The 10,252-nt window shown below is 47.7% G+C and overlaps 1 protein-coding gene across 3 annotated transcripts; it reads left to right on the forward strand.

The window, feature by feature from the left end:
- Nucleotides 1-1,674: 1,674 nt before the first annotated feature.
- Nucleotides 1,675-9,953, forward strand: LOC146353157 (uncharacterized). Of its 3 annotated transcripts, none has more exons than XM_084835834.1 (2): nt 1,675-1,792; nt 7,544-9,862. In XM_084835834.1, exon 2 carries the CDS (start codon nt 7,555-7,557, stop codon nt 8,641-8,643), a length of 1,089 nt encoding a protein of 362 aa, XP_084691960.1. In that variant the 5' UTR covers nt 1,675-1,792; nt 7,544-7,554; the 3' UTR covers nt 8,644-9,862. The 3 variants fall into 3 exon arrangements, with proteins under 3 accessions (XP_084691960.1, XP_084691959.1, XP_084691958.1); XM_084835833.1 differs by lacking the exon at nt 1,675-1,792 and adding an exon at nt 1,900-1,957 and having other exon boundaries at nt 7,544-9,953; XM_084835832.1 differs by lacking the exon at nt 1,675-1,792 and adding an exon at nt 1,900-2,041 and having other exon boundaries at nt 7,544-9,869.
- The last annotated feature ends 299 nt before the right edge of the window (nt 9,954-10,252 follow it).

Raw genomic sequence — 10,252 nt, forward strand, 5'->3', positions numbered from 1 at the left:
GTTGAAATAGTTTTTATACCTCTCAATTGAGGCTTCAGTTTTAAGTTGTTTTTATTACATTGGACATTTGATTTTTGTGTATACCACTGTGAAATTCTTTGCACAGTCTATAACTGAAGATGAAGGCACAGTCTATAATTTACAACAAGCAAACAAATAAATATCCTTCAACACAGATGAAAATGGGGTCACATTTGCAAGTGCAACACCCAATTGTCATTCCAAGGATTGCTGTTCAACCCCCAGGCCCTGGTTACACTTTGCTCTGTCCTGCTGAGCTCATTTAATCTGTATCTGCCTGCCTTCCACAGACTTAAATGCCAGGAGGGCGTATGATATTTTGGTTGAAGATATACTAGAAAAACATGGCTCTCCTGCAATAGGTTATAAAGAGTTCAAAATATATTTCAGCGGTTGCAGTGTATGAAGTGATGGGCTGTACAAGGTGTGTTGGGGTTTGTGAGCCTGCACTAATCATAGAGACAATGCATCTGCCCCTCCCACCTGCATTCTGAGATTTAATTTCTAAGGATGTAATCCTATATAGACGTTTAGGCAGAAAAAGTCCTATAACTCCCAGCATTCCCTGGGCAGCATAGCTGGCTGGGAAATGCTAGGAGTTGTAGGACTTTTTTTTCTGTCTAAACAAGCATAGGATTGTGCCTTTAAGCAGCCTTCTCTAACCTGGTGCCCTCCAGATGTGTTAGATTGCAACTCCTATCATTCCCAGCCATGAGCTATGCTAGCTAGGAATGATGGGAGTTGCAGTCCAACACATCTGGAGGGCACCAGGTTGGGGAAGATCTTGGAGTGGGAGATAAACCCGGAAGAATGACAAATCTAGCAACTCACACTAAAAATTTAATATCATCCAGAAACTGCCAAAAATAGGAGCAAAACAAGTGATTTATCAGGGATGACTAGTACTGGAAAACAGGGATATTTGAAGCATATGCAATGTGTAACGTGGGGTGAGGGGAGAGGGATGAGCTCAGGCTTTTGAGCTGGCCTCAAATCTTGCCTCTGCCTTCAACTCACTAAGGGGGCAATCCTATGCACATTTAGCCAGAAAAAAGTCCTACAACTCCCAGCATTCCCCAGCCAGTATGCATAGGATTGCTCCTTAAACGGCTTAGGGAAGCAATCCTCTCAGCCTCCTCTGAGAGGAGAATAACAATGACTTACTCTACTGGATTGTTGCAACGATAAGAGCTAGAGAATGCATGTGAAGTACTTTGAAAACTTGAAACTGCTACACAAATGCTTATTTTTTATGATGATGATTACTACTGTGAAAAGCTTCATCAGCTGATTTCTGCAGATTTCTTAAAAGCATAGCAGGAGGCCAGCCTGGGCTTTTGTTTTGTTTCCAGCCGGTTGACAATCCTATCACAGAGGGGTTCCAGAACCTACTTCTGCCTTCCCCAACCTGCCGCCCTCCAGAAGTGTTGGACTACAATTCCCAGCATCCCCTAGCCAGCACAGCTAAGTAAGTGCAGCAAGACTAAATAGGCATCTTCTTTTTCTTTTTCTCCGCCTCGCCTCGGTCCCCGCTCCCGCTCCCTCCCCCTCCCGGTAGCTTCCCCCCTGCTGATGAATGCTAGAATGTAAGCTCCTCGCGGGCAGAGGCCCATCCTTTGCCTCGTAAAGCGCCAGGCACACCGATGACGCCGTATAATTTCAAAAGGAGAATCAACAGTGTCGCCAGCCCTGCCTGGACCAGCCTGACGTCGCCCCTCGCCGCCCCGTCCCTCCTCCGCCGGCCTTGCGTGGCCCGTCGGGGTTAAGTCGGGTAAGGCGGCGTCCTCGGCTGAACTGGGTTCGGGCGAGGGCGGTTCTGACGCGCCGGCGGGGAGGCGCCTACCGCGGACCGGAGCCGCCGCCGCCGCCGCCGCCGCCGCCGCCGCTGTTAGAGACGCCGGAGCGGGACGCACACTAGAAGCTGCCGGGGGAACAGGTAGGGAGAGAACCGGGGCGAAGGCCCGGCGGACGCCCGTTCCTCGACCGTGCCTACCCATTCCCCGTTCCCGGTTGCGACGAGGTGAGATTGGGGTGGGGTGGGACGGGGACGGGGCCTCGCACTCTACACTCCGCGGTGGGGGTCGCATCAGTACGCTGAGCAGACAAAGAAAGAGGGGCGGGGGCACTGAGCTTGCATAAGAGACGCCCCCCTCCCATTCCGTGCTCAGTTCTCCTTCGGGTGGGTTTCTAAACCTCTCTTCACACGCAGGGTTTGGAACACCCTGCCTGCTCTCGAAGCCAGTTTTAGGTACGGAGGGTACCTTTGAACATGTGCAGAGTGCACTTCCCCCTCAGCCTCTGAATGGCCAACCACAGTTTGCTCCCAGCCTGGCATGAAGGGACTCCCCACATCAGAAGCTGTGTTGGCTTTCAGGCAGACTTGAGCCCAGCCCCTCTTATTTTTAAATATTTATCTATTTATTATAATTACTTGGTGGAATGAAGACTTTTCTGGAGGTACTTGGGCTATCCTCACTCATTCTAACATAGGGCTGCTGGCACAGAACATAACACATGCTCCTTATTTTACCCACCATAGCTTTTTAAAATTAGCCTTTTGGGGGGGGGGGATTTCTAGCACAGTCTTTCCTGACCTGGTGCCTTCCAGATGTGTCAGACTACAACACTCATGCTGGCTAGGGAATGCTAGGAGCTGTAGTCCAGCACATCTGGAGGGCACCAGGTTGGAGAAGGCTGATCTAGCAACTCGGGCCTGGTGTGGTTATATCTGAAACTGTAGGATTTTTGTCATTGTTTGGTCTTTGGAGGCTGTTTATAATATAAGTGTGCGTGTTTGTGTGTGATATGTATATAGTAGTTGTAACTGCACAAGCAAACCCAAGTGGTGGCTTAGGGTGCAATATTTCTAGGAGGCCCTAAAAAGCAGGGTGCATTGCAACAGGTGTTCTCCTGCAACATTGTTAGGGATTTTGAAGCGTACTCCTTGTGTAGCAAAATCTCCTGAATTGGCTTGGCCCTGCTTGGTGCTGTACACAAGCCTTTATATCGTTGTTCTGTGCATACCTGCGCGAGATTACGTACATCAACAAGTCACTGTGGGAACCTGACAGTGGTGTAGTTGCTCTACTTGTTCCACAAAAATAGGGAGGTGTAGCAGTATTTTGTGTCTGCCCTGAAATTATCTGCCTGACCTTGTGCAGAAGTTGATGTAGTTCGAAAGCTCAGCAACTGGTATCTTTTCTTAGAACTACAGCTTGTCCAATTAAAACATTTCATGCTTCCCGTTTCCCCCTAGTGATGGGAGGTTTCAGGGCAGGGCAGCTTTTTGTAGAATTGGTTTCATGGTGGTTTTGTAACATGTTTGTTTAGAGTGATAAATATCAGTCTTGAAATAGCATATTCCCCCAAGAGCTGCAGCGTAGCTAGTTGGAAAGCCAAGACTTTTTCCTTTCCTTTTCCTCTCATCAGACTGCAGTCTGCTTCTCTCTCTCTCCCATGCTAAACCCATTTTTACCCAGACAGAACACTGGTCTCGGCCCAACTCTGACAGGTCAATACGTGTGACACAAATTCCAATGACTTCATATAACCAGCAGCAATCAAAGGCTGTTAATCAAGCACCCTTCAGCTGTCAAAACAAAGGCCTAGAAAGGGAGGGGGGCCATCTAGGATGACCAAAAAGTATGCTTGAAATAGAAATATATAATCTTTTGTGTACATCTCTCGTAGAAGTAGTAGTAGTAGGAGTGTGTGTGTGTGTGTGTGTGGGGGGTGGAATACTGGAGTTTCCCTGGATTTTTGTGTGAAGTTAACCGTGTTTTCCCCTAGCCTGCCTCCCTTTCTTGGGACAAGCACATTGAGTCCTGTTCACAGACTGGAATGTTCCCAACAAATAGGGTAACGGGAGGTCTGTGGGTAGGAGGGAACCGTTATGGTAGAGTGACCTAGTTACAGCAGTGCCTAGAACAGGGACAGAAGGAAGTGGTTTGAGTTCACTGGCTCACTCCTGCAGCCAGGAGGGGATTAAAGCTTCAATCGAGGTGGGGCCGGAGAGAGACCACGATCTCTGTTTCTGAGTATTGTAGAGTCTGGGCTGACCTCAGCTGAAACCAATGGAATCTGTAGTTGGCTTGGTCCCTGCTCTGCCCCATTTTTGCACCTAGTGTGCTGTATACATGCGCAGAAGAACTAATGTGTGTAGTGGCTGGGATTTAGGGCTTTGGCCAGGGAGATCTGGGTTCAAATTCCCCCGTGGTCATGAAGTTCACTGAGTGATTTTCATAGAATTATAGATTAGTAGGGTTGGAAGGGGCCTACAAGACCATCAAGTCCAACCCCCTGCTAAGTGCAGGAATCCAAGTCAAAGCACCCCTGACAGATGGCTGTCCAGCCTCATCTTGGATGCCTCCAGTGTGGGAGAGCCCACCACCTCCCTAGGGAATTGGTTCCATTGTCGTATTGCTCTAACAGTCAGGAAGTTTTTCCTGATGTTCAGCTGGAATCTGGCTTCCTGTCACCTGAGCCCATTATTCCGTGTCCTGCACTCTGGGATGAGTGAGAAGAGATCCTGGCCTCCCTCTCTGTGACAACCTTTCAAGGACTTGAAGAGCGCTATCATATCTCCCCTCAGTCTTCTCTTCTCAAGGCTAAACATGCCCAGTTCTTTCAGTCTCTCTTCATAGGGCTTTGTTTCCAGTCCCCTGATCATCTTTGTCGCCCTCCTCTGAACTCTCTCCAGTTTCTCTGCATTCTTCTTAAAGTGTGGTGCCCAGAACTGGACACAGTACTCCAGATGAGGCCGAACCAGGGCTGAGTAGAGGGGAACTAGTACTAGTACTTGGAGGGGAGATGATAACTATGAAGGAAGGGTGGGATAAAATATAATAACTGCTCAATCCTTGGCATGTATACTCAATCCTTGGCATGAGTTCAGTGGGGCTTACTGCCAGGTAAGTAAGTGTACGTAGCATTGCAGCTGAACACTTTTAGGGCTGGGCAGGGTTGCTCACTTGTATCCATCTACATGGTTAGACAATTTCAGTTGTTTTAGGGATAAGGCTTTATCAGATTCACAAGGTCAGACAAGTGCGCCGGAATAATCCCCAGCAGAACAGACTCATCACTTACAGTTCCCAGCTCAAACCATTCCAAGATATCATCGATGAATGACAACCCATCCTAGATTTCTTCTTGCAGCCCTTGGGTGGTTGGCTTATCCTTGCTTATGGACAGCTGCCTAATCTAAAACAACTCATCAGTAACAATAGGCCACAGAAGAGATACAAACAAAAGGACCAAACCTTGCAACAAACTCAGATCACAACGCTGTCCCCATATCAATTCAGACAACACTCTTACAGGACCTCAACCGCAACACTAAGGTGATATAGGCTTTCTTTACACGGCGCTTTTATCCTGCAACTGAGATTGCTCCTACATGGAAGTTTGTAGGCTCTTTACATGACGCGGTGACCCTCCTGCACGAAATGCCCTTTGTTCCATTTTTAAATAGATTGCAGATAATGAGCTATCAAATGACCTCGTTGTGTTCCACTTGAGTTCCCTCCATGAAAAGAGTTAAAGCGGCAAGAAGAGGAGCGAGATCAATGAAAGATAATGGAAGACTCAGATACAGGGAGAAGGAAGGGGAAAGGGGTTGGGGGTGGGAAAGGAAGCACTTGAAAAAGGGAGTTGTTATGATCCTGCATTTAAAACAGAAGCAGAAAGCCCCGTTTTAAATGTAGGATTTTAGGCTGGTGTAGAGATGCCCACAGGGCCTCTCACCAGCAATGTCTTCTTGCTTTTTTCATAAGACAAACAGATCAGTCTCCATGCAAAAAACACACACAACAACCCTGAAATCAGAAAAGGTGGCATTTCAATCTACCATGACTCTCCACTGCTGACTTGAAAGCTGGCATTCTCCCTCAACAGAACCTCAAAGGGAGGTTCCGGGGTGAAATGGCTTGATTAAAACTTATCAAGAAGATTATCAGTTTAGGCCTGAATCTATATAATAGTTTTCTGTCCCACTGTAGGTGTTAATTAACTTAGCAATGCTACTGTTGTGAATAGTCATTGTGCTTATTTTGCATATACTTACGCTTTAATTGAATTGTTATAGACTTACTCTTCATGACCATTTGAACCCACTGTTTACATTCCACTCTCTATACCTGCGTATGTACACACAAACACACACCCCTCTCTGCCAACTGAGGATAACACTTCATGCATCTGTTGAAGCAGACTCTGCTCCAAGAAAGCTTCTGCCATAATACATTTATTAGCCTTTAAGGTGCCACAAGACTCTGAGTTCTTGTTTTTTTTCTGAATTCTTTCCATCTCATCTCAAAACGTTGTTTGGATTGGTGTTGATAGGCATTAATTAAACTTTTGTGCAGGATTTTGAATAGCATATGCATATAATCAGACAAAACATTTCTTGGCATGGAGAAGGGGGAACATAGTACCTGCTCCTACTACCTACTATCTGTCAAGGAGAGAATGCCGGGGGTCGGGGGGAGGACAGCAACCCAACCAGTCAGAGGACCACAGAGTAGACTGAGAAGAACAGGACAATGAAAGTTGGGCAAACTGGCCCACACCTAAACATATTTGTATTTCAAGGAAGCATGTCTTCAGGGAGAATTTATACTGAAGCCCAGCACACTTTTAGGTATAATGAAGGAATATAATGTCTTGCCTCAAGTTATGAGTTTTGGGATTGACCTCAGCTTCTGCCTCTGTACTTTAGGAATTCAGCTTTTTTGTGGTAATTAATACTTAACATTTATATAGTGCTTCGGCATGTTCAAAGCATGCCAACGCATATATTAACTTGTGTAAGGTTGACTAGGTGTTATTCCTATAATGTCCATGACAAAAGCGAGATTCAAATGGGAGACTTTTTGATTTCTAACCTAGCTAGAAGGCTACAGTACCAGTAAAGTATTGCCAAGTAATTCTCCTACATAGGAGATCTGAGTTTGAATCCCTGCTTATCAAGTCTCTCTTGGATCTCAGTTGCCCATTTATAAAATGAGTCATAAATAGTAGTCTACCTCATTACATCACCGTTGTGCAGATAAATTAGTAGGGAACTGGTAGCTAAAAACAGGAATGATTAATTTATATGGACATTTTCAGTCTCTTTGGCTCTGTGTTCCAAATGTGGATGTGTTCAAACAAAGCAGTCTTTGGCAATGTTATCTCTTGCTGTCATTCTGTGTTCAGGGAAACCCACAGGGGCCTGCAAGGAACTTTGTGGAAATCTAAGAGTGTGGCAGTATGTGGTTGTGTACCTGTGCATAGGTAGCTGTAGATCTGCAAATACTCAGTGTTCCAGACTGGGGGGTGCAGAGGCAGGAAAAGGGTATTACTGCTTCAAGGCTGAGTAACAGAAGTGACGCTTAACTACTTGGCCAGTAGATGGCAGGCTAGGCGCATGCGGTTCCTTCTTTCTCATTGCCCTTGCTATTATTTCCCAGGTGGGTACACTGAGGAAAGCCAGTCCTTCCTGGCATGCACTAACTTCCTCTCTTTTCTTCCCACCCCACAGACCTTGGGGAGATGGACCTGCCCCTGGATGACGCTCCAGCCCAGTCTCAGTCAGAGCTGCCACAGCCCCCTCCACCTGCCCACGCGTGTGAGCTGCGCACTGCTGTGTCTTGTTTTGCGGAGGAGACCGTCTCACTGCTCTCATCCAATGGCCTGTTCAGTCACTCCCTACTCAGGACAGCAGGCAGTACAGGGGCGCATCCAAGGGAGCAGGGGGGGCCCTCGACCATGACCCGACGCAAGCGGGAATTTACCCCTGATGAGAAGAAAGATGATGGCTACTGGGATAAGAGGAAGAAAAACAATGAGGCGGCCAAGCGCTCTCGGGAGAAGCGGCGGGTCAGTGACATGGCCCTGGAGGGGCGGGTGCTGGCACTGCTGGAGGAGAACGCCCGCCTCAAGGCAGAGCTCCTGGCCCTCAAATTCCGCTTTGGCTTGATTAGGGACCCGACTGACCCTTCCCGACCAGGGGTACCCCTTGCCACTGAACTCCACCGGCCCACCACAGCACCTCAGCTCTTCCCAGTGGCTTCTGAGCCACCACGCTACACTTGCTCCTTCCGGCCAGAGCCGCCCACCAGCTCTGAGGATTCTGGGTTCTCCACCCCAGGCAGTTCCAATATGGGAAGCCCTGTCTTCTTTGAGGAGCGTGACAGGCCCGAGGAAGGAATTGCCTATGATGGGCACTGCCTCGTGGCTGATGCCCCTGGCGATGGAGCTGAGTTGGGCCGAGTTGGCCGTTACGACTCTGGGGAGAGCATCAAAGGTCTCCCTCACAAGCTGCGCTTCAAAATGGCTGGGGGGTCAGAGGAGATGGCCGGGGAGCCACCGGGACACTATCCCCCATCCCCGCCAGTGGGAACCTGGAGTGGGCTGGCCCCTCAGAAGGAGCCAAGGAACGTCGGAGCACCTGTGGGCACGATGGCATTGGATAGTTGCTGTGAAGTGGAGGCCCCTAGTGGTGCCCCGCTGCCAGCCCTCCAGGGTGCCGAGTACCAGACAGAAAACAATACTTTGCGGAGTCAGCTAGCCTCACTTTCAGCTGAAGTGGCCCAGCTGAAAAAGCTCTTCTCTGAACAGATCCTAATCAAGATGAACTGAACTGGTGGGGGGTGGAAGGGGGAGGCAAGGCAGAAGGGTTGGCCTCATAGGGGTTACTTTCCCTCTCCCTTGCACCCTCAACTGTTAAAGCCCAGTATTTTGTACAGAATTTGGTCCTGTGGGGAGTTAGTTTGCTTCAATTTGGATTAATACAAACCTCTCCTCTAAAGCCTTGTTGCGATTACCCTGTCCCAGTGGCTTTCAAATTTTCTACATTCAGGGGGCTTTTTTTGACATGAACTTTTCTGTTGCAGAACCCTTGTATATTTTCAGAAGATTCTGGGAGACCACCTAGGTTGTGAACACTTAATTCAGTTTATGTGTGGCAAATGTGGCCTGGAATTCTCCCAGTAACACTGTAGGGGAAGATGAGTGGCGGGCCATTTGTCCTTCAGGGAATCTTGTCTGCCATGGCTGATCTTTCCACAGGGGGAACCCCTGATAAGCTTCTGAACAGAGTTTGGAAGCCACTATCCTGTTCAAGCCTAAGACAGCCCGGCCCAACCCAATTGGCTAAGCTCTTTGGTCCTCAACAAGGCTAACTAGTCCAGGCTTCCCTGTACCAGTCACCTGAGAACTGTTTGTTTGTTTGCTTAGTCAAAACAGTGAGTCCCAGACTACCTGACCTAGTCTCCCTCTCCCCACTTAATTCCTGTTTTGTTTTGCTAGACTGGAAAGTTAAAGTAGATTAGGTTGAGCACACAGATGCCTGTGGGTATTTTAAAAACCCTTCTGCAATAGCCAAGCAAAGCAACTGATATGGTTGGTAAATAAGAGGGAAAGGACGGGTGCATTGGGATGGAGGAGAGGCACAGAACTGGGTGGGAGGCAGCACTGACTGCATTCCTCACATCTTTACTGCCTCTTCATTGCCATGCCACCCGGCCCAGTGCTTAATTTCTGGGCCTCAGACCTGCCTGGAAACCAAGCTTTCTGACTATCCTTGAGGTCTGGGAGCTTGCTGTGAGTGCTTTGTGCTGGAGGAAAGGGAGGTTGCACATGCTCCAAAGTACTCTCATCTCTATTAGTATTTGATGTTTCAGTATGGAATCTTGGCATTGAGAACATTCAAGCTGTCAGCTGAAGAGTTTTTAGTTGGTTAATCACCTACCTTTTAAACTAATAATTTTGCTGATTTAAATAAATGTGTGTACTGCCATATCCTCTGTATGGGGTTTCTTTTTGAGACAAATGACAGCTTTTAATAAACAAAAGACTCATGGTTAAAAGGAAAGACTATCTGCTTTTTCCTTCCCTGCCACAGCGACACACCAGAACCAAAACAGCCCTATGAAATAAAATCGGTGTTCTGAACTCACAGCCTCCCTGATTCATATTGGTCCTTGTCAATTAATCAACTAAGGGCGCAATCCTATGCAAGTTCAGACAGAAAAAAGTCTTACAACTGCCAGCATTCCCCAGCCAGTGTGCTGGCTAGGGGATGCTGGGAGTTGCAGGACTTTTTTCTGTCTAAACATGCATAGGATTGCGCCCTAAATCTTACTGAGATTCTAAATGTTAGAACGTAATGGCTCAGGAGCTCCTGTTAATTTCAAAGCAATTTGTGCAGGAAGACTTTCTGATGTATTGTGCCCTATGTTAGGCCTGG

This window comes from Heloderma suspectum, chromosome 2, assembly GCF_057233095.1.
Source record: "Heloderma suspectum isolate Gila_16-S chromosome 2, 16-S_ref, whole genome shotgun sequence".
Lineage (NCBI taxonomy): Eukaryota > Metazoa > Chordata > Lepidosauria > Squamata > Helodermatidae > Heloderma > Heloderma suspectum.